This window comes from Moschus berezovskii, chromosome 4 (assembly GCF_049115385.1).
Source record: "Moschus berezovskii isolate FMDL1 chromosome 4, NW_MosBer_1.0, whole genome shotgun sequence".
Taxonomy (NCBI): Eukaryota; Metazoa; Chordata; class Mammalia; order Artiodactyla; family Moschidae; genus Moschus; species Moschus berezovskii.
Genome location: NC_142463.1, coordinates 67680205 through 67707905, shown reverse-complemented (window position 1 = coordinate 67707905; position 27701 = coordinate 67680205). Strand labels below are relative to the sequence as shown.

The 27701-nt window shown below is 40.5% G+C and overlaps 1 protein-coding gene across 2 annotated transcripts; it reads left to right on the top strand.

Moving 5' to 3' along the window:
- Positions 1–69: 69 nt before the first annotated feature.
- On the top strand, positions 70–26500 carry LOC129541158 (guanylate-binding protein 2-like). Of its 2 annotated transcripts, none has more exons than XM_055402882.2 (11): positions 70–228; positions 10072–10280; positions 10804–10931; positions 11839–11948; positions 16682–16878; positions 17222–17464; positions 20263–20543; positions 22222–22434; positions 24450–24552; positions 25046–25239; positions 26213–26500. In XM_055402882.2, exons 2-11 carry the CDS (start codon positions 10091–10093, stop codon positions 26324–26326), a joined length of 1773 nt encoding a protein of 590 aa, XP_055258857.2. In that variant the 5' UTR covers positions 70–228; positions 10072–10090; the 3' UTR covers positions 26327–26500. The 2 variants fall into 2 exon arrangements, with proteins under 2 accessions (XP_055258857.2, XP_055258856.2); XM_055402881.2 differs by having other exon boundaries at positions 71–228; positions 10077–10280.
- Positions 26501–27701: the final 1201 nt, after the last annotated feature.

Here is a 27701-nt window from a genome sequence, read left to right as displayed (position 1 = left end):
TTTCTTTGCAGACATTGCCTGAAAGTTTTGCTTTCTCATCATTGGGTGTCTGAGGAAAAGCTGGGAAGTCCCCAGAGATTGGAGGGATAAAATAAAGCCCAAATTGCCAGTGAGAGAGAAAAGTGAAACCAGCACAGCTAAACTCAGAAGAAAAACGAAGAGGACAAGCTCTTCCAACTTTCCAGTTGAAGCAACTTTCTGCTCACCTCTACAGAATCTCTCCACCGGGTAAGACTGAGGCTGGGTGGGAAGAGATTTACAGGAGGCAACACACTTTCTCTAAAGCAGTCATACCAAGATAGGCTGCACAGAGCCTGATCGGTCATGAGTTCAGATGAAAGTCTGATGTTGGGCAACAGGGTGTCCTCAAAGTGCCCACTGCTGAGCTCTGTGTTGAATTAGGTCCCAGCAGAGGCAGAGTCTAAACTGAGAGCCAGGAATGCTTCAAGATACTTTCTTGACTCTTTGTTAAAATGTCTTTATCTTTGATAAAACCAACTTACTAAAGCTCAAAGTTCACTTCTGTCTTTATTGCAAACTTTCTGAGTGCTAGAACTTGGGGTCTACAAAAGAAGGCTACAGGTTATTGTAATTTGGGAGCTTACAAAATCTTTGTGCAGCCACTTTTTCTGGTCAGTAACCGATTGATTCTCATTTTATAAAAGTGCTATGCCTCATGTTAAAAACCAGACAATCTTCCTGCCAGCTCTCCTGGTGGGCCACTGTTGTAAGAGGAAATGGGTAGAGTACTATCATAGAAAAACAAAAGGCTTTTTTTAGCCATCCCTACAGAAATGGGAAGCCAGATATGTGGCAAGACTGGCATCATATGAGATTCCAGTCTTCACCCAGAGGAAGTCAGAAGTAATCAACTGTAATAGAAGCAATCATGCTTTCTTACTGGATAAGAATTAAAACTGGCATCCCTTAGTCTGTCTTTGTTGGTATCTCAAAAAGTTAATAAAAGTTTTACCATGATCACTTCCAGTTACAGAAATTGAGACATTGATGTTAACAAGGTAAGTAAGGCATTACTAAAAGAAAACTCCAACTTCTCTTAATGCTATAAAATTATCAAATCATCAAGTCCTGGTTAAAGAGGTCATGACTAAAATCATGCAAATAAATACTCTATATAGAACAGAGTTCAGAGAGGAAACATGATTGTTTATAAGATCATGTTTCATAAGAGTAGTGAAAGGTTGTTGAGAATGACACAAAGACACCGGGATTCTTGGTCTCCGGAGAAGAATTCAATCCAGGGCCAGAGACGAGGCTTGATCGCTCAGAGCTTTTGTGTAATAAAGTTTTGTTAAAGTATAAAGGAGATAGAGAAAGCTTCTGACATAGACATCAGAAGAGGGCAAAAGAGTACCCCCGTGCTAGTCTTCAGCTGGATGTTATATAGTCACTAGCAGTCTGTTAATGAAATAAAGGAATGTCTTAAAACTCAGAATGGCACCAGGCCCCTCACCCATAAGATGCATTTTGAATAATCTTGACACCAGATGATTCATCCCGGGCCATAAAATGATTAACTTGAATCTTGCAGAAGGGCAGATTGCCATACAAATGATTTTGTTTACATAGATTAGGAGAACAATATCTGAGTATAACATACTGGTTTGTCAAGTAGGTGCTGAGCCATTTGGCAGAACGACTTGAAGACAGAGTTTGGGGTAAATGCATAGTACAGTAACATAGCTTAAGACCAACATTTCCATAAGAAAAATGCATTGGTTAACTCAAGGTTTGAGAGACTCTGATGCTGGGAGGGATTGGGGGTAGGAGGAGAAGGGGATGACAGAGAACGAGATGGCTGCATGGCATCACAGACTCGATGGAGATGAGTTTGAGTGAACTCCGGGAGTTGGTGATGGACAGGGAGGCCTGGCGTGCTGTGATTCATGGGGTCGCAAAGAGTCGGACACGACTGAGCGACTGAACTGAACTTCAGGTGAAACCAGGTGTCATTAAGGCATCACAGTGTTTTAAAAGAAACTTCCTTTTAAATTTTTATAGAGAAGAAAAAAAAATCTCTAGTTTGTTTCCTCTTGTCCTTAAGAGTGATAAAAATGTGTGACACTTGCAGGCTATTTCCTCCATTTGGAGACCCCTGGCCTTCCTGCCTGTTACCCTCTCGGTAGCTTCATTACCTGAGATAATTAAAAGCAATATGCAAGTTGATATATGCGGAGATAATAAAGAATCAATCTTCAAACATAAGGAGGTCAAAATTTGGTAACATAATTGAGTGAAATATAGAGTGTTAACAAAAATTTAACAAACTATGACCTGATTAAAATGAGAGGTGTTTTATTCAAGGTTTATTAGGACTGCAGCCCGGGAAAAAAGTATAAGAAACACTTAAAAAATTGTGATCCTCTTGGCTACAAAATAGGAAAAGTTTATCAAGGTCAAAACTAAGACCAATTATTTACAGTTCTGTGTTAAGGATTATAATTAAGGCAAAAAGTAATGACCTGAATTGGTTGCTGAATTGATTTTAAATTGTTTTAAATAGCGGAAATGGTTTTAAAGTTCCATGGGGTGGGAGGAGGAGGGAACCCTGAACCATAAAGTTGTAGGTAGCAGATGTAGTCCCAAATACAGATGATGGTTTCCTTAGGTGTGATACAGGTCAGAGAAAATTCAAGCTTTTCATGGTGCTAGGATACGTCTTAGACTAAATTCTTAATGGCACTCAACTCTAGTTTTGTATGTCTGAAATATGATTCAGTTCAGTGCAGTTCAGTCGTCCTGTCATGTCCAACGCTTTGCGACCTCATGAATCACAGCACCCCAGGCCTCCCTGTCCATAGCCAACTCCCGGAGTTCACTCAAACTCATGTCCATTGAGTCGGTGATGCCATCCAGCCATCTCATTCTCTGTCATCCCCTTCTATCCTGCCCCCAGTCCTTCCCAGCATCAGAGTGTTTTCTACTGAGTCAACTCTTCGCAAGAGGTGGCCAAAGTATTGGAGTTTCAGCTTTAGCATCAGTCCTTCCAATGAACACCCAGGATTGATCTCCTTTAGAATGGACTGGTTGGATCTCCTTGCAGTCCAAGGGACTCTCAAGAGTCTTCTCCACCACCACAGTTCAAAAGCATCAATTCTTCGGCCCTCAGCTTTCTTCACAGTCCAACTCTCACATCCATACATGACTGCTGGAAAAACCATAGCCTTGACTAGACAGATCTTTGTTGGCAAAGTAATGTCTCTGCTTTTTAATATGCTATCTGGATTGGTCATAACTTTCCTTCCAAGGAATAATTTCTTTTAATTTCATGGCTGCAATCAGCATCTGCAGTGATTTTGGATCCCCAAAAAATAAAATCTGACACTGTTTCCACTGTTTGTCCATCTATTTCCCATGAAGTGATAGGACCAGATGCCATGATCTTTGTTTTCTGAATGTTGAGCTTTAAGCCAACTTTTTCACTCTCCTCTTTCACTTTCATCAAGAGGCTTTTTAGTTCCTCTTCACTTTCTGCCATAAGGGTGGTGTCATCTGCATATCTGAGGTTATTGATATTTCTCCTGGCAATCTTGATTCCAGCTTGTGCTTCATCCAGCCCAGCGTTCCTCATGATGTACTCTGCATATAAGTTAAATAAGCAGGGTGACAACATACAACCTTGACGTACTCCTTTTCCTATTTGGAACCAGTCTGTTGTTCCATGCACAGTTCTAACTTTTGCTTCCTGACCTGCATATAGGTTTCTCAAGAGGCAGGTCAGGTGGTCTGGTATTCCCATCTCTTTCAGAATTTTCCACAGTTTATTGTGATTCACAAGTCAAAAGCTTTGGCATAGTCAATGAACCAGAAATAGATGTTTTTCTGGAACTCTCTTTCTTCCTCCATGATCCAGCAGATGTTGGCAATTTGATCTCTGGTTCCTCTGCCTTTTCTAAAACCAGCTTGAACATCTGGAAGTTCACGGTTCAGGTATTGCTGAAGCCTGGCTTGGATAATTTTGAGCATGACTTTACTAGCGTGTGAGATGAGTGCAATTGTGTGGTACTTTGAGCATTCTTTGACATTGCCTTTCTTTGGGATGGGAATGAATACTGACCTTTTCCAGTCCTGTGGCCACTGCTGAGTTTTCCAAATTTGCTGGCATATTGAGAGCAGCACTTTCACAGCATCATCTTTCAGGATTTGAAATAGCTCAACTGGATGTCCATCACCTCCACTAGCTTTGTTCGTAGTGATGCTTTCTAAGGCCCACTTAACTTCACATTCCAAGATGTCTGACTCTAGGTGAGTGATCACACCATCGTGATTATCTTGGTCTTGAAGATCTTTTTTGCACAGTTCTTCTGTGTAGTCTTGCCACCTCTTCTTAATATCTTCTGCTTCTGTTAGGTCCATACCATTTCTGTCCTTTATCGAGCCCATCTTTGCATGAAATGTTCCCTTGATATCTCTAATTTTCTTGAAGATATCTAGTCTTACCTATTATGTTGTTTTCCTCTATTTCTTTGCATTGATTGCTGAGGAAGGCTCTCTTATCTCTCCTAGCTATTCTTTGGAACTCTGCATTCAGATGCTTATATCTTTCCTTTTCTCCTTTGCTTTTTGCTTCTCTTCTTTTCTCAGCTACTTGTAAGGCTTCCCCAGACAGCCATTTTGCTTTTTTGCATTTCTTTTCCATGGGGATGGTCTTGATCCCTGTCTCCTGTACAATGTCACGAACCTCCGTCCATAGTTCATCAAGCACTCTATCTATCAGATCTAGTCCCTTAAATCTATTTCTCACTTCCACTGTATAATCATAAGGGATTTGAGTTAGGTCATATCTGAATGGTCCAGTGGTTTTCCCTACTTTCTTCAATTTAAGTCTGAATTTGGCAATAAGGAGTTCATGATCTGAGCCACAGTCAGCTCCTGGTCTTGTTTTTGCTAACTGTATACAGCTTCTCCATCTTTGGCTGCAAAGAATATAATCAATCTGATTTTGGTGCTGACCATCTGGTGTTGTCCATGTGTAGAGTCCTCTCTTGTGTTGTTAGAAGAGGGTGTTTCCTCTGACCCATGAGTTCTCTTGGCAAAACTCTGTTAGCCTTTGCCCTGCTTTACTCTGTACTCCAAAGTCAAATTTGCCTGTTACTCCAGGTGTTTCTTGACTCCCTACTTTTGCATTCCAGTCCCCTAGGATGAAAAGGACATCTTTTTTGGTTGTTAGTTCTAGAAGGTCTTGTAGGTCTTCATAGCACGATTCAACTTCAGCTTCTTCAGGATTACTGGTTGGGGCGTAGACTTGGATTACTGTGATACTGAATGGTTAGCCTTGGAGATGAACAGGGATCATTCTGTCTTTTTTGAGATTGCTTCCAAGTACTGCATTTCAGACTCTTTTGTTGACTATGATGGGTACTCCATTTCTTCTAAGGGATTTCTGCCCACAGTAGTAGATATAATGGTCATCTGAGTTAAATTCACCCATTCTAGTCCATTTTATTTTGCGGAATACTCTATTGTAATTTCAGTTTGTCATGAAGACTGAGATTCAGATTAGAGGCATCAGTCTTGGGTGAAACACATGAATTCAAATGCAGATCAACAGTTAAGAACCAGTGATTTGCTAGACTGGGTGGACTGTGGCGGCTCAGGAGTGCCTGTCCCTGAGAGGAGGACACTACTGGGGACCCTGAATCTCAGTCTGATCCAGAGCTTGCCCAGGAACAGACTTGGGAGAAACCAGGTTCAAGACTGGGTTAGGATGGCATGTGTTTCACATTCTATAAATAAGTTTGACACAATATTCCCCAGATGCAGGCTGCCTGTTATATATGCCTGAAATGAGACAGCTCAGGGTGTTCTGTCCAAAGAACAAAATTTGAAGGTGAAAAGCTTTGAAAGGAAATTTTGTAATGAAGTCAGAAGATGTGAAACACAAGGAAAAAAAATGTTATGGAAATGTGATACAAGCTGAGCCAGTGGAAATGCAGTCTGGTATACCCTTCTTCCGGAGAAGGCAATGGCAAGCCACTCCAGTACTATTGCCTAGAAAATCCCATGGATGGAGGAGCCTGGTAGGCTGCAGTCCGTGGGGTCGCTAAGGGTCGGACACGACTGAGCGACTTCACTTTCACTTTCCACTTTCACACATTGGAGAAGGAAATGGCAACCCACTCCAGTGTTCTTGCCTGGAGAATCCCAGGGACGGGGGAGCCTGGTGGGCTTCCGTCTATGGGGTCACAGAGTCGGACAGGACTGAAGTGACTTAGCAGCAGCAGCAGCAGCATACCCTTCTTCTGGAAAAGAATTTGGCAATAAGCAACAAAAGTATATACTCTTACCTTCTGACAGAGCAACCTCATTCCCAGGAGTCTATTCTGAAGAAACAGCTGCAACAATATGAAAGCAGGGTTATTCATTTCAGCACTGTAATTGAAAAACACTAGAAGCAATCTAAGTGCCCACACAAAGGAATGGTTAAGTAAACTATGGTATATACATTTAATGGCACCCATCAAAAAGAATGAGAAAACTTTCTATGAAGTGATATAAAGTGATTTCCATATATTTGTAAAATGTGATATTTCCTATTGAAAATGTGAAGAAGAAAATATATCTGATTTATGGAAAGGATATCTAGGAAGTATCAACCAGAAACTAATGAGATTGGTTTATTCTCAGAGAATGGGTGATTATGAGGTAGTAAGTACTCTTGCCTGGAAAATCCCATGGACGGAGGAGCCTGGTAGGCTACAGTCCATGGGGTCACAAAGAGTCAGACACGACTGAGTGACTTCACTTTCACTTTTAAGAATAGAAATCCCATTGGCAGAGAGGCCTGGTGGGCTACATGGGATTGCACAGAGTTGGACACGACTGAGCTTTCAAGAATAGAAGGGTGGAACAGGAATGGAGTGGTCAGATGAAAAGAAAGTGACATTTCTCTGAGTATACCTTTTTGGAAAGCTCTGACTATTAGAACTATACAATGTTGCAGGTACTCAAAAAATAATCACACTCTAAAATTAACCAAGATGTGAAATAAGTGAAAATGTTAGTCACTCAGTCATGTCCGACTCTTTGCAACCTTATGGACTGTAGCTTGCCAGGCTCCTCTGTCCATGGAATTCTCCAAGCAAGAATACTGGAGTGGGTAGGCATTTCTTTCTCTGGGGGATCTTCCCAATCCAGGTCTCCCACATGGCAGGTGGATTCTGAGCTACCACAGAAGCCCAACCAAGATGTGAGGGAGTCCTAAAGGAAGCACAAATAGTAAACAAATGAAACTGTGTGACAAATGAATAAACTAACAGCTCAAGAGGATGAGGAAGGAAAGAGCTAACCTAAGAATTTCAGAACACAGTGTTTTGACTATATATATATATATATTAGGTTAGAGACAAAAACAACTGTATCTTAATAATGCACTTTAATTAGTAAATCTATTTGTCACAAAGATATAGATTGGCAACTTTGAAACTATACATACACTAGGATTGAGCACATAAGCAAATTTATGATAATAAGAGCTGTGGCTTTCATAGTCAGAGTATGGAATTGAAAGCTAAAGCTTGACTAATTCCTGTTGTGTTGAACTGCAATAAGAAACATGAGCAAGAAACATGAGCAGTATATAACATAGGGAGTCCAGCCTGGCACTCTGTGACAACTTAGAGGGATGGGATGGTGGGGTGAGAGAGAGGCTCAAGAGGGAGAGGATATATATGCGCTTGTGAATGACTCATGCTGTTATATAGCAGAAACGAACACAACATTGTAAAGCAATTATCCTCCAATTAAAAACATCAGCAGGAAATTAAGGTTGTATACAGAAAGACAGAAATAAATATAGATGTATCTGCATGTGCTAGTATTCATACATGTGTTTCTTAATTTGGCCCACTGAGGGGACCTAGAATAAGGTAGACACCTAGTTTTATATCCTGGCATCAAAGTTCTGTTATCAGAAGAAAGGAATCGGGGTTTCTGGGAGAAATGGCCAAATGTAGAGCTGACTCAGGCAAAGTACAAGATGGACCAGGAATACCTTGTGGTGCCACAAAGTAAAAAAGTGCTTAGAATATGATGGAAGCATGGCCAAATGACCCAGGACCCAGGTTGAAGAAGCTCTCAAAGAACAAATCTGGGGCAAATTAAGCAATAAGTAAATAATAATTCGTTAGTTGTTGTTTAGTCACTCAGTTGTGTCTGACTGTTTGTGACCCTGTGGACTGTAGCCCACCAGGTTCCTCTGTCCATGGGATTTTCCAGGCAAGATTACTGGAGTAGGTTACCATTTCCTTCTCCCGGATCTTTCCAACCCAGGGTTTGAACCTGCCTTTCCTGCTTGGCAGGCGGATTCTTTATTTCTGAGCCACAAGGGAATGATAGTAAAGTACTAAACCCCACAGAATAAAATAAAATAAATATCTATGAGTCTATACTGATACAACTAAATAATAAAATGAGGAAAAAAAATAGAGAGGGGATAGCTCTTGTTTGAAGTAGAATCTCAGCTAATGTTGAAGGAATGCTGCTGCTGCTGCTGCTAAGTCACTTCAGTCGTGTCTGACTCTGTGCGACCCCATAGACGGCAGCCCACCAGGCTCCCCTGTCCCTGGGATTCTCCAGGCAAGAACACTGGAGTGGGTTGCCATTTCCTTCTCCAATGTGTGAAAGTGAAAAGTGAAAGTGAAGTAGCTCAGTCCTGTCCGACTAGTAGCGACCCCATAGACTGTAGCCCACCAGGCTCCTCTGTCCACGGGATTTTCTAGGCAAGAGTACTGGAGTGGCTTGCCGAATGGTGAAGTACAAATGACCTATAGTCAAGCACCACAGTAATAACTGTTATAAGCAAGAATCATTATTAGTGGATGTTAAAATCAGCACTGAAAAAATGTGAATATGAAACTTTGAGGAGAATATATCTGCAGTCTCAAAAATATCTCCCTCAATGTTAACTTTTTTTCATTACAAGGAGGTAACTGTAACTTTACAGTAGAGAAATCTGGCAGACAACACCTAAACTAAGTGAGCAGAGTTAACATCACAGCACCAGAGTATGTTCTATAGAGATCACGAAAACTTTGCTATGATACACCGAGACTGGCAGAACATGACAACCATGGCTTTCTTGCCTAAAAAAGAAAAAACAGAACCTCAATCTAATTATGAAGAACCATAAGAAAAACCCAAACAGAGGGATATTTTGCAAAATGACAGGCCAATACTCTTCTAAAATGACAATGTCGTGAAAGACAAAATAAAAATGAAGAACTGCCAATGATGAGAGAAGGCTAAGCAATGGTAATGAGTAACTGTGACACAGGATCCTGAATTGCATCCTGTATCAGAAAAGGACACTAGGAACAAAAGGAAAGCTAGGACAAAAACAAATAGGGTGAAAGGAAAACTGATGACATGGGGAAAAATATGTAGCTTAGTGAAGAGTATTGTTTCAATATAGAAGTCCCGTTTCAGTCATCGTCCGTGGTTACATATGATATTAGTAATAGGGTAGCTGGGGAAATGGCATATAGAAGTTCTCTGTATCCAATGTATGATTTGTGTAAGGGTTCAGTTCAGTTCAGTTCAGTCACTCAGTCATGTCCGACTCTTTGCGACCCCATGAATCACAGCACGCCAGGCCTCCCTGTCCATCACCAACTCCCAGAGCTCACTCAAACTCATGTCCATCGAGTCGGTCATGCCATCCAGCCATCTCATTCTCTGTCATCCCCGTCTCCTCCCACCCCCAATTCTTCCTAGCATCAGACTCTTTTCCAGTGAGTCAACTCGACGCATGAGGTGGCCAAAGTATTGGAGCTTCAGCTTTAGCATCAGTCCTTCCAATGAACACCCAGGATTGATCTCCTTTAGAATGGACTGGTTGGATCTCCTTGCAGTCCAAAACTCCTTCAAAATAAAGTTATTTTTAAAGAGAACCAGTGGGCTCTATTGGACAAGCTTAAAGGGGCCATTGAGCTTTTTAAATCACACAAGGAATGAAGTTCAAGGGGAAAACCAAATTTTGGTCCTAACTGTAAAGTTCTCACTCAGCTCACTGACTAAGTGTTGGTTTCCATGCCATCTTTTCCCTTGAAGATCAGGAGACACCCTGGACATGGCCTCAGAGATCCACATGCCAGCCCCAGAGTGCCTCATTGAGAACATCAATGGGCGACTGTTGGTTAATCCAGCAACTGCGAAGATCCTGTCTGCCATCAGGCAGCCTGTTGTGGTGGTGGCTATCGTGGGCCTCTACCGCACAGGCAAGTCCTACTTGATGAATAAGCTGTCTGGAAAGAAAAAGGGTGAGTGACATGGGCAGAGCCCAGCCAAACCCCTTCTGTCCACCCACACTCCCAGCATGCGGCATGGTGATGTGTGGAGAGGAAGTGAGAGACCTGGGAGGAATATTGAAAGCTAATTTTCAATTTAGTGATGGGCTTCTAACATTCATTCTGTGTTGAAGGATAAGAGTCGACTCTTTCTTCCCACTTTGCCTTAACTTCCTCTTTAAAGTATAAACGTGCCTTTCTGAAAGGAGTACAGTAGTTATAAATAAAACTAACATAGATAATAATAAACAATAAAACATTTATTAAAATGTATATGGATTAACATCAAGCTTATACTGATCTCTAAGGTAATACAAATATTTCAGTTTGTACTGAATGTTCTAAATTCTCTCTTTTTCTCATAATTAAGATTAATATTGATTATGCTTTCATTTATTTCTTTAAACCTTGACTTTATTAACTAATGTCTCAATTTCCAGATCCAATCCACCTGCTATTAAAAATCCATCCTGTCTTTCCCCACGCCCTCTTGCAGGCTTCTCTCTGGGCTCCACAGTGCAGTCTCATACAAAGGGCATCTGGATGTGGTGTGTGCCTCATCCCAATAAGCCAGACCACACTCTGGTTCTGCTTGATACCGAGGGCCTGGGGGATGTGGAGAAGGTAAAGAAATAAATCTTCTAATCCTGTTTATGTCAAATCAGTAGCCCTTCTTTCTCTATCACTTCCCACCCTTTGAATTGTGCTTCAAATATATACTATTAATGTATTATATTTTTCCTTTATTTTATTTTGTTTGTGCTCAAGTTTGACCTCAAATGCAATTTGAAGCAATCCAAAGTGAGCTTTATGTGAGAGCACTAAACACTAAGCATGATAATAATGGGCTAACTTAAGAATTGTTGCATATCTTGGCCACACATATAAGCATTGAGAATGGTCAGTAAGGCCCACTGATATTTTTTGTAACCCATAAAATAATGACCAATGACTTTTTAAGTCGTTTTCCTTTCATATTGTAGGAAAACATTCTGATAAACTACTGAAGGTGCATCTAAACCTAACTAGAAAGTTTATAAACATGTCTGACTTGTCAGAGTGGGAATCCAGAAAGATGGTGGAAATAGTGTTATCCACAGCTGTACAATTAGTGAGAGAAGCACAGTACAAGACCTGATAACAGCAGCTTTGTTCATAAAGGATCATACATTACTACTCTTAGAAGTCAGAAAACTCTTGTTAAAGGGGTACATTTTAACTACTGTTTAAAAGGTGCTTCATCATAACATGTATGGGAACAGAAGATCATAACCTCAGTTCAGGAGGTAATTCTATTACCTGATCAAGTGCTTGTTTGCTTTACACTCTCATCTGCAGTTATATAAAGTCCTATTTAAATTTCACTACACCATTGATTTTGTGTGTTTAAAATCATGTACAGATGGATAAAATTTTGCATAGGGAAATGATTAATGTGTTTCCAAATAGAGACAGCTGGGTTCAGAGTCTGTCCATCTGAACTGGACATGTGCTCTTAGTTACTTGGCGTGGCTTCTCCAATGACTTCTAGGGAGACAACCAGAATGACTCCTGGATCTTTGCCCTGGCGGTTCTCCTGAGCAGCACCTTTGTATACAACAGCATAGGAACCATCAATCAGCAGGCCATGGACCAACTACAGTATCCTTTTTGTGGACTAGACAACATGAAATCTAGAAAAGAACAGCTTCATTTTATCACCAGTTACAGTGGTGGTCCACCGCAGAAGAATTCAGGAGTCCCCTTCTTAATGACCCCCATTATCCTTATGCTCACCATCCCACTTTACCTCAATCACCACCCCTCTTTACCTCAATCACCACCAGAAGCCCAAGCCTTTCTGATCACACATCATCCTCGGACGCTTAGCTGCATGAGGTTCTGTATGCCTCCTATCTGAGTTAGTATCTTTGGGTCACAATCTCCTCAGGGGCTTCCTCTGTGTAATCTGAAGTTGACCCCAGTCCCTGGACAGCATGTATGTGTGTGTGTGTGCTAAGTTGATTCAGTCATGTCTGATTGTTTGTGACCCTATGGACTGTAGCCCACCAGGATCCTCTATTGAAGGGATTCTCCAGGCAATAATTCTGGAGTGGATTGCTGTGCCCTCCTCCAGAGGGTCTTACTAACCCAGGGATCAAACCCATGTCTCTTAAGTCTTCTGCATTAGCAGAAGGGTTCTTTACCAATGGTACCACCTGGGAAGCTCACCCAGACAGTAAGGAGAAACAAAAGAGAATGGCAAATCACTTGAGATTGGCAGGTGGCAGGCTTAATAAGCAAGGGAATTTACTTAGGTATCCTTTCTTAGGTAACTGGAAGACTAACAGATTTCCCCACCCATCTCACCAAATTTTAAAAGTCTCTATAGATGCTTAAACTGGACCCGGTGAGTAAACAGTCCAGATGGTCTAAGCACCACATTACTGTCTCAAGGAGGCTGTGGCCTTGTGCAGCTTCCAGCATGGGGAAAGCAACTGCAGTGCACATTCCAAAGATGGAGAAGAGGGTGAGCATACTTCAATTGCCTGGGTCCACCTCAGGGGACAAAACTGCAGTCATATTTGATGACCTCCCCTTGCAAATATCCTTTGCCAAACCCTCGGTATCCTCTAAAACTCACGCTCTCATTCAGCTTCTTCTTGGCATTTAAGTATGGTAGTTCTTTGATTCTTGGGCTTCTATTCTTCTTTTCTTAGTTCCTAGGTCATCTCATCCAGCCTCGGACTTTCACTAGCACCTTTATGTCAGTTACCATGACATTTGTATAAGCAATAATGACCACCACTCCAAGGTACAAAATTGTGTATCTAGTTGCTTACAAGTCTCCATTTAGATGTGTAAGAAACATCTCAAACTTAGCATGCAAAAAAACCTACAGAAGTCTTAAATATTTAAGTGACTATAATGATTGAATATTTATTATCATGCTTCTGACACTATTAAAATAGAAATATATGGGGGATTCTTTTTTAAAAAATTCTTTCCCGGTAGATCAGCTGGTAAAGAATCCGCCTGCAATGCAGGAGACCCTGGTTCGATTCCTGGGTTGGGAAGATCTGCTGAGGAACGGATAGGTGACCTACTCCAGTATTCTTGGGCTTTCCTGATGGCTCAGCTGGTAAAGAATCCGCCTGCAATGTGGGAGACCTGGGATCAATCCCTGGGTTGGGAAGATCCCCTGGAAAAGGGAAAGGCTACCCACTCCAGTATTCTGGCCTGGAGAATTCCATGGACTGAATAGTCCATGGGGTTGCAAAGAGTCAGACACGACTGAGTGACTTTCACTTCACTCTGACACTATTGAAATAGAAATATATGGGGGATTCTTTTTTTAAAAATTTTATTTATTTATTTTAATTGGAGGATAATTACTTTACAATGTTGTGATGGTTTTTGCCATACATTGACATGAATTAGCCACAGTTACACATGTGTCCCCTCATCCTGAACCCCCCTCTCTCATCCCTCCCCACCCCATCCCTCTGGGTTATCCCAGACCACTGGCCTTGGTTGCCCTGCTTCATCCATAGAATTGCACTGGCCATCTATTTTACATGTGGTAATATACATGTTTCAATGCTATTCTCTCAAATCGTCCCACCCTCGCCTTCTCCCACAGACTCCAAAAGTCTGTTCTTTACATCTGCTTCTCTTTTGCTGGCCTGCATATAGGATCATCATTCAGTTCAGTCGCTCAGTCATGTCCGACTCTCCGCGACCCCATGAATCACAGCACGCCAGGCCTCCCTGTCCATCACCAACTCCCGGAGTTCACTCAAACTCATGTCCATCAAGTCGGTGATGCCATCCAGCCATCTCATTCTCTGTCGTCCCCTTCTCCTCCCGCCCCCAACCTTTCCCAGATCAGAGTCTTTTCCAGTGAGTCAACTCGTCGCATGAGGTGGCCAAAGTATTGGAGTTTCAGCTTTAGCATCAGTCCTTCCAATGAACACCCAGGATTGATCTCCTTTAGAATGGACTGGTTGGATCTCCTTGCAGTACAAGGGACTCTCAAGAGTCTTCTCCAACACCACAGTTCAAAAGTATCATCATTACCATCTTTCTAAATTCCATATATATGCATTAATATACAGTATTTGTGTTTCTCTTTCTGACTACTTCACTCTGTATATTAGGCCCCAGATTTATTCACCTCGTTAGAACTGACTCGAATTTGTTCCTTTTTATAGCTGAGTAATATTCCATTATGTATATGTAGCACAACTTCCTTATCCATTTGTCTGCCAATGGACATCTAGGTTGCTTCCATATCCCAGTTATTGTAAATAGTGCTGCAATGAACATTGGGGTACATGTGTCTGTTTCAATTTGGGTTTCCTTGGGGTGTATGCCCAGCAGTGAGATCGCTGGGTCATATGGCACTTCTATTCCCAGTTTTTTAAGGAAACTCCACACTGTTCTCCATAGTGGCTGTACCAGTTTGCATTCCCACCAACAGTGTAAAAGGGTTCCCTTTTCCCCACACCCTCTCTAGCATTTATTGTTTGTAGACATTTTGATGATGGCCATTCTGACTGGTATGAGATGATACCTTATTGTGGTTTTGATTTGCATTTGTCTAATAAAGAGTGATGTTGAGCATCTTTTCATGTGTTTATTAACCATCTGTATGTCTTCTTTGGAGAAATCTCTGTTTAATTCTTTTGTCCACTTTTTGATTGGGTTGTTTGTGTTTTTGGTATTGAGCTGCATGAGCTTCTTGAATATTTTGGAGATTAATTCTTTGTCAGTTGTTTCGTTTGCTATTATTTTCTCCCATTCTGAAGGCTGTCTTTTCACCTTGCTTATAGTTTCCTTCATTGTGCAAAATCTTTTAAGTTTAATTAAGTCCCATTTGTTTATCTTTGTTTTTATTTCCATTACTCTGGGAGGTGGGTCACAGAGGATCTTGCTGTGATTTATGTCATCGAGTGTTTACTGCCTATGTTTTCCTCTAAGAGTTTTAGAGTCTGGTCTTACATTTATGTCTTCAATCCATTTCAAGTTTATTTTTGTGTCTGGTGTTAGAAAGTGTTCTATTTTCATTCTTTTACATGTGGTTGACCAGCTTTCCCAGCACTTAAAGAGACTGTCTTTTCTTCATTGTATATTTTTGCCTCTTTTGTCAAAGATAAGATGTCCATACGTGTGTGGAATTATCTCTGGAAAAGTCTTAAACTTTTGACCAAAAGCAGTCCTTCAACATGACAGTAAATTTCCATGGCACTCGTGGAGACCTTTAGATCAAACGCTTAGCATTCATCCTAGACAATTCCTTTCTCTATATCCTACAAACTATTGCTCGTGGTCTGGTCAGCTCCCCGAGTCTGGCTAATTCCCACCACTTCTTCAACGGGAATTTCAGTTTAAGCTTCCATCTTCTCACCTCCACCTTATCTTCTTAACTGCCTAACCTTCTCTTTCTCTTCTCTCTTGCCTCTCATAGGCACAACACCTGCCACTTTTTGTTTTAAAAACAAACATCAGGTCACACTCCCCTCTCCATTCAAAGCTTCTCAGTGGCTTCCCATTACATTTAGATTAAAATTCAAATGCTTTCTGTGGCTTACAGTGCCTCCATAGTCTGGACCCTAGCTATTCCAGGACTTCTGCCCTAGCCACACTGGCCTCCCGGCTGTCTGTTGGACACACTCAATGGCTTCCCCTCTGAGGTTTCGCAGGAGCTGTTTCCTTTGCCAGGAAGGTTTCTCTGGTGGATTAGTATATGGCAGCCTCTCTCAGTTCATTTAGATTTCTGCACAGTAATCAACTCAGAATGAATTTACCTGAACCACCACATAAACCAGCAACAAGCACACATACACACAGTTATTCTCTAAAGTTTAGCTGAGGTTCATTTTTCTTCAAGGCAACTATTATTAATATCTCAGGTTTATTATATTTTTGTTTACTTGTTTATCATCTGTCCCCCTCACCAGAATGTGTGTGTGTGTGTGTGTGTGTGTGTGTTAGTCACTCAGTCGTGTCCAACTCTTTGTGACCCCATAGACTGTAGCCAGCCCGGCTCCTCTGGCCATAGAATTCTCCAGGCAAGAATACTGGAGTGGATTGCCATTCCATTCCCCAATGACCTGGGGATTGTACCTGGATCTCCTGCAATACAGGCAGATTCTTTACCCTCTGAGTCACCAGGGAAGCCCTCACTAGAATGTAGATGGTAGCATTTTCTCACTCATCTCAGTGTTATTTGTCCCTAGGATAGTTCCTGTTTTATAGTAATTGATCGATAAGTGTTTGTGGAATGAATGAATGAGCTAATCAAGAAAAGTTATTTTAGATAAGCTTTGGGGAACAGTAAAGCATAAAAGGTGCTATTCCTTTTCTGCAGTTTTCCTATGTTAGCATCCCAGCTATGTGACAGAGCTGACAGATCGAATCAGGGCAAAATCCTCACCTGATAAACGTGACATCCAAGACTCAGCCAACTTTGTGAGCTTTTTTCCAGACTTTGTGTGGACTCTGAGAGATTTCTCCCTGGAGCTGGAAGTAGATGGACAACCCATCACTGCTGATGAATACCTAGAGAATTCACTGAAGCTAAAGCAAGGTTACTGGGACTCATTGTTGGCAAACATAAAAAGAGAAAACAGTATCAGAATGACCATTGCGATATAAATGCTGAAAATTATAATTTTATAACTTTGTTATCCTGGCTGTTCTATTAGAGGAAATGAAACATTTTCTAGATAAATCAGTGCAATCTAATTTTAAGTTACTTCCTTCTTGGAGAAGGAAAGAAATTTCATTTCTCTACCCCTTTAATTATTGGGTCTGATCCATGATTAGTTAATTTTTACCTCCTTATATAGGATTTGTGCAGATTACAAAGATGAAGGGTATATATTTGAAGTAGCCTGAAGTTGTAAAACCTCTGATTTTCATTCTTCTAGGAAATGATAAGAAAGCTAAAAACTTTAATGAACCTCGGTTATGTATCCGAAAGTTCTTCCCAGAGAAAAAGTGCTTCATCTTTGATCGCCCTGCTAATAGGAAGTACCTCATCCACCTGGAACAGCTACAAGAGGAAGATCTGAACCCTGAATTCAGAGAACAAGTTGCAGACTTCTGCTTCTACATCCTCAATCATTCCAAGGCCAAGACTCTCTCAGGCGGTATCACAGTCAATGGGCCTCGTGAGTCCCTCTTACTCTCTTTCCTTATCTGGACTTTCCTACTGCCCATTGTAGACAACAGAAGTGGGAGGCATGAGGATTATTTCTGACAAATACAGAGTCTAATGATGCCAAGAAAAACACACCACAAGGGTCACATTGTGAATTTCACATATGAACTAAAACTATTTCTGGTATTATCTAATATTCACATGGGTCAGCTGAGTAAAGAAAAATAACTAGAATCTAATCCTGGTGTAGTAACCTTCTCCACCAACTTCTCAACTCCCTTTTTATGAAATTTCCTTTCAGGAAAGGTGTATTACTGACAAAGTCAGGAAAAGGCAAATATTCCATGTATGTGAGGTTTTGCCACTTACCTTAACACAATTCTCTTGTTAATCAATGCAAAAATGTGTGAACTGATTAAGAGTGCCTACCATGCACCAAGCACTGGGCGTAATCCTCATTCCAACATGATGGGAACAAAAGGTATTTAAACAATTTATTTAACCCTAATAATTAAACAGTGATAAGCACAATAAATTAAAATAACAAGCTACTTCGGATTCAAAGACAGAGAGTATTTGTTTCTGAAAGTGACATGTAAGATGAGAACTTAAAATTGAGTAAGAGTTAATCAGAAGAATAGTCAGAGTAGTTTTCAGACAGAGATAAGACAACGTGAGAAGGCCTGAGACAGAAAAGAACTCTGCAACTACAAGAATGTAAAGAAAAGAGTGTGATCTGAACAAGGGTAGAGTGAATAAGAGTGGTGTCATGGTGGAAAAGTACACAGAAGACCATACCTGAAAGAACTAGCGGGTGACTTCAAGGAGGTGAAAGTCTGAGCCCAGTGAAAAGATCTTGAGGAATAACAGGCAAAGAGGTAAAGATATGCTATTTATGTTTCATACAGTCCTTCAGAATATTTTATAGATAATGTGTTGGAAGGATGTACATGAAGCAACAAGAAGATGAATGTGTTTGCAATATTTTATAATAAATGGCAATTATGTAGGCTAAGATAGTGGCAATAGAGACTGTTAAAATTAACAGAATCCTCACATATTTTGAATATCAAATCCATAAGCTTTGATGATGGAAGGCATGTGGGTGTGTGGAAGAAATGATACGGCAGTGTTAAGCTTGACTCCAGGATTCTGAGCTTAAGCAACTACTTGAACAGATGTTATTTACTAGAAGAAATATCTGGAGGAGGAATAGTTTTCCAGAATGGATGAAGTTGTTTAGATTTGGATTATTTAGTATTGATTTTCCTTCCTGCCAGTGCAGGAGACATAAGAGACTTGAGTGCAACCCCTGATTGGGAAGATCCCTTGGTGGAGGAAATGGCAACACACGCCAGTATTCTTGCCTAGAGAATCCCATGGACAGAGGACCCTGGCAGGCTACAGTCCAAAGGGTCACAAAGAGTCGCACGTGACTGAAGTGACTTAGCACACATGCATATAAGTGATATCATATGATATTTGTGTTTCACTGTCTGATTATTTCATTTGGTATGATAATCGCTAGGTCCATTTATGTTGCTGCAAATCACATTATTTCATTTTTATGGCTGGGTAACATTCTGTTGTATATATGTACCACATCTTCTTTATCCATTTATTGTTGATGGACATTTGGTTGCTTCTGTGTCCTGAATGGGGCTTCCCTGGTAGCTCAGTGGTAAAGAATCCACCTGCAATGTGGGAGACCTAGGTTTGATCCCTGGGTCAGGAAGATTCCCCTGGAGGAGGGTAGGCAACCCACTCCAGTATTCATGTCTGGAGAATCCCATGGACAGAGGGGTCTTGTGGGCTACAATCCACAGGGTTGCAGAGTCAGACATGACTGAAGTGACTGAGCATGCACGCATGTCCTGACTATTATAAATAGTGCTGCTATTAATATTGGTATGCACGCATCTTTTCATATAATAGTTCTCTCTGTATATATGCCCAAGATTATTGCAGGGTCATAAGAGGACTCTATTTTTCATTTTTTAGGGGACCTCCATAATGTTCTCCATAGTGACTGCAACAATCTACATTCCCATCAACAGTGTGCAAGGGTCCCCTTTTCTTCACACCATCTCCAGCATTTGCTATTTGGAGACCTTTGGACAATGGGATTCTGACCAGTATGAGGTGATAGCTTATTGTAGTCAAGAACTAGTAGTTGTCGGGCCACAAACCACTCCAGTTTCCCAAGGCTGGAATTTCCTGGTATGAAAGACTTTCAATGTTAAACCCAGAATTCCCTGGCAAACTTGGATGAATTGATCACACTGCATGGAGCTTTGATGAAAGAATATCTAGGAAGACCCTCTTATTTAGGCCAGACCAAGAACTAGTGAGATGCATCACATGTACACTTAACTTTACACACACACGTGCTTGTGTACATTAAAGTGTCTCTTGACCTTTATATTACTTAGAATTGAGAAAGAAAGGGGAACTCATTAAAAAAAGAAAGGGAGATCCAGGAAGGCTAAGAAAAGATTAAGACTTACCATCTTGTCTGCAAAATATCCTTACTCTAACCCATTCATTCCAATAGCTTCCTTTTGGGTGAAGAAAGAAGGAGGAAAGGGAAGCTTTAAACTCTTCTGAACCTAGAGGGTAACAAAATATCCCATCACAATTCTTCCTAAAAAGTCTTAAAACTACTGTTTGTAACACTTGAAAAGCATAAAAAGTGCACTGTCAGTTGACTCAGACTAGTTAAATTTGCATGCTCAGGACTAAACTAGTACAGCTTGTTCCTCTGTCTCACCAACTCTTAGTCACTGTTTTTTAAATTCCCTTTCATAGGTCTAGAGAGCCTGGTGCTGACCTATGTCAATGCCATCAGCAGTGGGGATCTGCCCTGCATGGAGAGCGCAGTCCTGGCCTTGGCCGAGACCGAGAACTTGGCTGCAGTGCAAAAGGCCATTGCCCACTATGACCAGCAGATGGGCCAGAAGCTGCAGCTGCCCACGGAAACCCTCCAGGAGCTGCTGGACCTGCACAGGGCCAGTGAGAAAGAGGCCATTGAAGTCTTCATGAAGAACTCTTTCAAGGATGTGGACCAAGTGTTTCAGAAAAGATTAGGGGTATGTTTGCTATTCTGGTTAATGAGAGGAAGAAAAATCTGGGCCTTTCTCTTTCTTTTTTTTAATTGGAAGATAATTGCTTTACAATATTGTATTGGTTTCTTCCATACAGCAATGTGAATAAGGTTTTCTTGCTATAAGTAGTCCTCCCAGACCCAAGGAATAGCAAGCCCTCAGTTATATGTACTCATTTGCACTCTTTAGTAAAAGAATAGACTGTTCGGAGAAGGCAATGGCAAGCCACTCCAGTACTCTTGCCTAGAAAATCCCGTGGATGGAGGAGCCTGGTAGGCTGCAGTCCGTGGGGTCGCTAAGGGTCAGACACGACTTAGCGACTTCACTTTCACTTTTCACTTTCACACATTGGAGAAGGAAATGGCAACCCACTCCAATGTTCTTGCCTGGAGAATCCCAGGGACGGGGGAGCCTGGTGGGCTGCCGTCTATGGGGTCACACAGAGTCAGACACGACTGAAGTGACTTAGCAGCAGCAGCCTTAGTCCTGGAGACTATGGTACCATGACCGACTATGGTTATTAAAAATGTCCTCATCTATTAATCTCTACCCTATAGATGCCATACTTTAATCAAACAAGTAAACTGGAAGACTGTATTTACATAAGGTTCTTTTAATTTATTTTTTATTTAAAGTTAGTCAAAGACACAGTGCTTTCATATTCCCTGCTAATAATATAGGAGGATTCGCTTCTTTGTGAAAACCCTAAAAACATATTGTGTTTAATGTAAAGCAACAGTAAAATATTCAGAAAGACTAGAAAGAGAAATCAATCATTAGAATGCTATTTGAGGACTCAAGTCTTAGTTCTTCCAAATTAAGGAAGGATTGTTGTATGACAAACAATCATTTGACAGATGACAAGCCCTTCTCTGAATTGTAGGGCAGAATTTTACAAATTATACCTTCCTGCTTTCAAAGGTTCTGATGAAACTAAATAGTAAAGGTCAACAGACTATGGATGTCTTTCTAGACCAAAGAAAGATGCAAGTTCTCTTCTATAATTGAATGTAGGTAAAAATGCTGTTCTGTCGACTTTCTCCATACAGATAATAACTGTAATACGATCTCCATTACCTTCATTAGCCTTATACTGAGAAAATATGCAAAAGTACTATTATTTTAAAGAACGTACCACTAATCATTGACCCTTTTGAGCATTTACAGAGAAGTCACTGGGCTTAACACTTTATACCACTGCATATAATCCTGACAGGGAATTTATGAGATAAATAAAATTTCCTGTGTTTTACCAACAAAGAAATCTCATTTCATGAAGGTTGAGTGTCACTAAGTCGCAAATTGGTGGAACCATGAACTTCCTGCCATACTGTCATACTGGACAATTGTGTGGTAAACTATTCCTAAATTAGGGACTTAAAAAGAGGAGTTTCAAATGGAGCAGTGTTTATGCTTTTAGAATCATTCTCTGAAGCTACAAAAACATGGGGAAAAAAGCTTCTGATAAACACAAAGAGAAGTAGATGTATTTTGTAAACCAGCACTCTATTTAAGAGTTTTCTAGAACCTCCTATCGTGGTGAGGGGAGTGTTATATTTATGTGCCACATCCTCTGCAGGAGAAGCATTTCCTGGGAATCCATGTGTGGTTCACGTCCTCTCCATGGCTCACGGTGTCATTTGTGCTACTTTTCACCTCACAGGACATGTTAGAAGCAAAGCGAAATGACTTTTGTAAACAGAACATGAAAGCGTCCTCAGATTACTGCATGGCTTTAATTCAGGATATTTTTCATCCTCTATATGAAGATGTGAAGCAGGGAACATTTTCTAAACCAGGAGGTTATTGTTTATTTATTAAGAAGATGAATGAGCTGAAGGATAAGTACCACCAGGTCCCCAGAAAGGGGGTACAGGTAAACTACTTACTAATCACCATTTCTGGGGCCTCACTGAAGTGACTCTTTCAAACTACAGTGGGAACAACAAAAATGCAATGGATAAACAGTGCCTGTGGATTTCATTGACTATTCACTGATTTATTCAATAGGACAGACTACCATGAGATGAATAGCAGATGCATCCTATGGTAGTGCTTCTTGGAAACGCAGATGGAGCCCTCAAAAATTCTGCAGAATCTATTCAATAATTTAGTCATTCAGTCATCCAACAATTCTCTACTCAGGCTCACCTATATGTCTAGAACTGGGATTAGTGCAATTTAAAAAAACAAGCAAGTTCTTTCAAAGTATTCATCAGCAATCAACAAAGTACATCTTACAGCAAATCTAATAATAATAACAGTTTACACATATAGACCTTATTTTGTGTCAGGAAACAAATGGGCTTAACTCATTCAATCCTCACAAGAGCACTATGAAGTACATGATATCAATATCCTCATTTTATAAATAAGAAAACTGAAGGAAGCAAAATAACTCACCTAAGATGTACAGGTAATAAGTGGTACAGCTGAAATGGAAATGCTAATAGGGAACTCTGGGCTCGTAACTATGCTTCTGTGCCAGTATACTCAGGTTATATCAGTTAGAATTAGGTTTGGGCACATATTATTTTAAAAAAAACAAGAGTGTCTTAAGAACACAAAAGTTTCTTTCTCTCTTAAATACAAGAAGTAAGGCAGGGGGGTCCAGGCTGCTGTGACAATTCCACAATCATGCTGTTCCCAGACTTCTTCCTGTTCTGCTCCAGCACCTTAGCACCCAGCCTCCATCTTCAAGATCAATTCATGGTCTAAGATGGCTGTTGGAGTTTCACCCATTCCTTCCATATTAGAGATGGGAAGAAAAGGGGAAAACAGAAGAGTGAAAGGTCTCTGGGTCAATTCTCTTTAAGGTGATCTGCAAAAAGCCCAATATAACACCACTGCATAAGTGGTATTAGCCAAATTTTAATCATATGGCCATCTCCAGCTACCAAGAAGGTTGACTAAAAAAATGCAGTGTTTTATCATGGCCTATGATGTGCCCTGATGGAAAAAAAAATTGGTTCTATTACTAAGAACAAAGGGTAAGAAAAATATTAGGTTGACTCTAGAAGCTACTATCGCAGAGACAAAAGTTGCCCTGAAGAAAAATTAAATAGGGTACAGGCCTAGGAAAGGATGGAAACATGGTCCTATTTTATATGTAGGATTTTACAGAGGGCCTCTCTGGTGAGGTGCTGTTTCAACAGTCTTCAAGGAAGTCAGGAAGTGAGCCAAGCGAGAATCTAGAAGAAAATAATTTCAAACAGAAAATCCCAGAGGGATAAATTGGTTTATGTGGCAAGACGGCAATGAGCAAAGAAAGAGGTGGCAGGAGGTGAGGTCAGAGAGATGCTCAAGGCCAGAGGCTAACCAGGTAGTATCCTGGAGGGCCCTGAGAGTAGTTTCAGTTTTACTTGAAAAGAGCTGGAAAATCAGCAGAGGATTTGGCGCATCAGAGTGAAGTGATCTTTCTTAAGGTGATATGACGCTAACTGCTCTCAGGAAATCAGACTGTAGGGGAACAAGAGGAGAAGGAAGTAGGGAGATCAATTATGAAGCTAATACCATGGTCCAGGAAAGAAGTGATAATATACTGGACCAGTGTATTTGGGAGGAATAGGTTACAATTGATGGACTCTTGCTCGTTTTTTTTGAAGCCAAAGCAAATACCATTAGCTGATATAAATAACAGCCATAAGGTTTGTAATCCATACAATTAGAAGATCAGCTTTACTTATTACATTTCTAACACTGGGGTGACTGAGAATGAAGCAAATTTGAGGGTGGATCTAGAGTTGTGTTTTAAGCCAGTTTAGTTTGAAATAGTATTCATTAATAAAGTCTAAAATGGGTAAAATGAAATAGAATTGAAACATGTACTGCTAGGTTTTCCTTTAACCCATAGTCTGTATTTCCTAATTCTAACTTGGTCTGCATCAATAGACAGAAGAGACACTGAGGAAATATTTGGATTCCAAAGAGAGTGTGGCTGATGCGCTTCTACAGACTGATCAGTCGCTGACAGAAAAGGAAAAAGAGATTGAAGGTGAGAACAGCTGAAAATACTCTAAATAGTTAGAAAGCCCTAGAAATGTTAATGTTAGCCACACTGGTCCACCTGAAATATTACTATAGTGTAAAAATAGTAAGTATATTTCATATTTTTGGAGGATTCTTTACTTAACCAATATTTATGTTAATCTGTCTTCTGATTTATTCTTGTTGTTTAGTTGATAATTTGTGTCCAACTCTTTTGCAACCCCATGGACTGTAGCCTGCCAGGCTCCTCTGTCCATGGGATTCTCCAGGCAAGAACACTGGAATGGGTTGCCATGCCCTCCTTCAGGGGATCTTCTCTCCCAAGGGATCGAACTCACATCTCCTGCATTGGCAGTCAGATTCCGATTGCTCAGTGCAAAAATAAACACAAGAGGCTTTCTTCATGAGATAAACAAACAAGTAAAAAGGGTGAAAGCAGAAATAAAGCTATAAACATAAACCAAGATTGGCATATTTCTCTGCTTATTTTTCTTCTTAAGTGGAACGTATGAAGTCTGAAGCTGCAGAAGCTGCAAACAAAATGTTAGAGGAAATACAAAAGAAGAATGAACAGATGATGCAAGAAAAAGAAGCGAGTTACCAGGAACATATGAAGCAACTGACCGAGAAGATGGAGAAGGAGAGGGCCCAGTTAATAGCAGATCAAGAGAGGGTGCTAGCCCTTAAGTTTCAGGTATTCAATTGGATCATCTCCATTCTATCTTCCACTGTGCTGAGTCAAAAACTCTTAGAAGTTAGAGCATCATATCAGTTTAAGGACCGTTCTAGCCCAAACACTAGTAGATATTTCATTCCCTTACTGCTTCTACCCCCAACCATCTCTGGTTATTGAAATCTATCTTGTTTAGTTGCTAAGTTGTGCCCGACCCCTTTGCAACCCCATGGACTGTAGCTTACCAGACTCCTCCGTCCATGGGATTTTCCAGACAAGAGTACTGGAGTGGGTTGCTGTTTCCTTCTCCAGGGGATCTTCCCGACCAGGGGATCAAATACAGGTCTCCTGCATTTCAGGCAGATTCTCTACCATCTGAGCCACCAGGAAATTCCATATCGTTCAATTAACCACATACCCAGGCTGCTAGTATCTTCCTGTTCTCCAGACTGTTCTCCAACTCTATGCTGAATTGGGATATATACCCTGTAATATAGTATGGACCAGTGTAGGCTTTATCTCAACTTATTTCTGCTATCTCTGCTACCAAAATTTGGAGACTTATACTAAATTCCCTGATCAAACTCTGCTGTGATTCTGAATTTTGTAGTAACCTTCCTGTGGTGTTCCTTCATCTTCCTTGCCTTCTTAGATATATATTTGGGAGTTCATGTGTATGAACTCTGTATGAGTTGAGATAGAAAAGGACAGTTTTTCTTTAAAGACTGTTGTATCAGGTTGAAGGAGGTAAAAAAAATAATTCTAGGGGTCACTAATATTTTAGAAATCATAAAAGAAGAATATTTCGGAAGCTAAATAAAACCCAGAAAAATTTTGATAGTAGACTCAAGAAAGAGGGATATAATGGAAATTAAAGGAGGAAACAATTTCAAAAAGAAGTTTCATAACCCATGAGGGATTAATATAGGTATAATTTAGCAAATGTGGGAAATGTTTTAAGTTGTGTGTGTTCAGTCTCCACTTTCCCTTTTAGGAACAGGAACGACTTCTCCAGGAGGGATTCCAAAAGGAGAGCATGAAACTTCATGAAGAGATTGTAGCTCTCAAGAGGAAACAGGAAGAACAACCACCATGCAGTATTCTCTAGAAACCTAAGGACCATAATTTCCTAACCAGTTTCTGTTAAGAACAAGTGAATGAGCAACTTCAAGATGTCAAACAATTGCCACTAAACTTGATGTCATAAGATGCATTTTCATTGAGGCTTAAAGTTTGTAAAGATGAAATAAAATGTGAAGGCAGTGTTTAACCTATACAAGAATTCAGTTTGTGATTAAATATAGTATAAATATTGTATAATATAATATAGTATGATACCTCACTAGAACCTATGTTTGAAATCATGCATATTGACTCTAGAGAGACTTTTAATTGTGTAATTGGGATACATTTACATCCAATTTGGAGATATCAGAGGTGTTCTATTCAGTGTAGACTGTTTCCCCACACATAAACCACCCCTCTAGATATCCTCAGCCCCATGGTCTTACTCAAAGATTTACTTTGGTACTGGGATGGAGTTGGAGTGTTGTGTACACAGGAAAAGTCTGATGGGAGTGTACAAAGTCATGGAGCACAGTTAAGCATCACTCCTGCCAAGCAGTCACTAGGTCACATGACGGCTTCCAGTAAGGGAGACCTGGAACAATATATTCAGGGTGCAGACAGTGTACAGTTCTCCATTGGGTGGGAGCCACATTGCTGTGGTCACTGATGGGATTCCTGAACACTGGTAGGGGAATTACTTGCACCTGTGTGAAATGGATAATGAGTAGATGTTCAACCTTCTTTGTCTAGAGAATCCCTCTAGATAATTACTGCCCCATTTCTAGGCCATACAATGTCTATTTTACTCTTCTTTTCGTAGTTCCCCTCACCCACAGTTCCAAGAACAACTTCTACAATCACAAAAAGGAAACTTTAGCCCAAAATTCCTTTCTATTCCTCTGAGAATCATAACCATAATTTTTCAAAACTCTATTTTTCTTTCTTCCTGTTTGCTATGACATCACAGCCTGGGAGCCACTCAAGGCAAACGTCTAGTATGGAAGGACAAGAAACAAGAAAAATAAAAATAATTCATTAATACAAAAAAATATTAACCTACCACAATTATCTTAGGACATGTATCACTTAAGGTTCTCACTGCAACAAACAGTATCTTCTCAATAACTTAAAAGGAAAATGATTTTTAAGCCTGGTTGGTAGCAGACAGATTCTCCAAGATGGTAAGGGAGTCAAACTCTACTGCTCTTTCACCAAGAATAATACCAACTACACGGGAAGGCATCTCAAGAGAAAACAGCACATCCATTGCCACCTGGTACAGTGATATCCAGATCACATGTCAGATACTCTACCAATGTCAGCTCTAAGTATTGGATGCTTCCACCTTTATATCTGAAGTAAATAAACCTCCCATGAAAAGTTCATTGAGGGTTGCTATGTCTCCATCTTGGGCT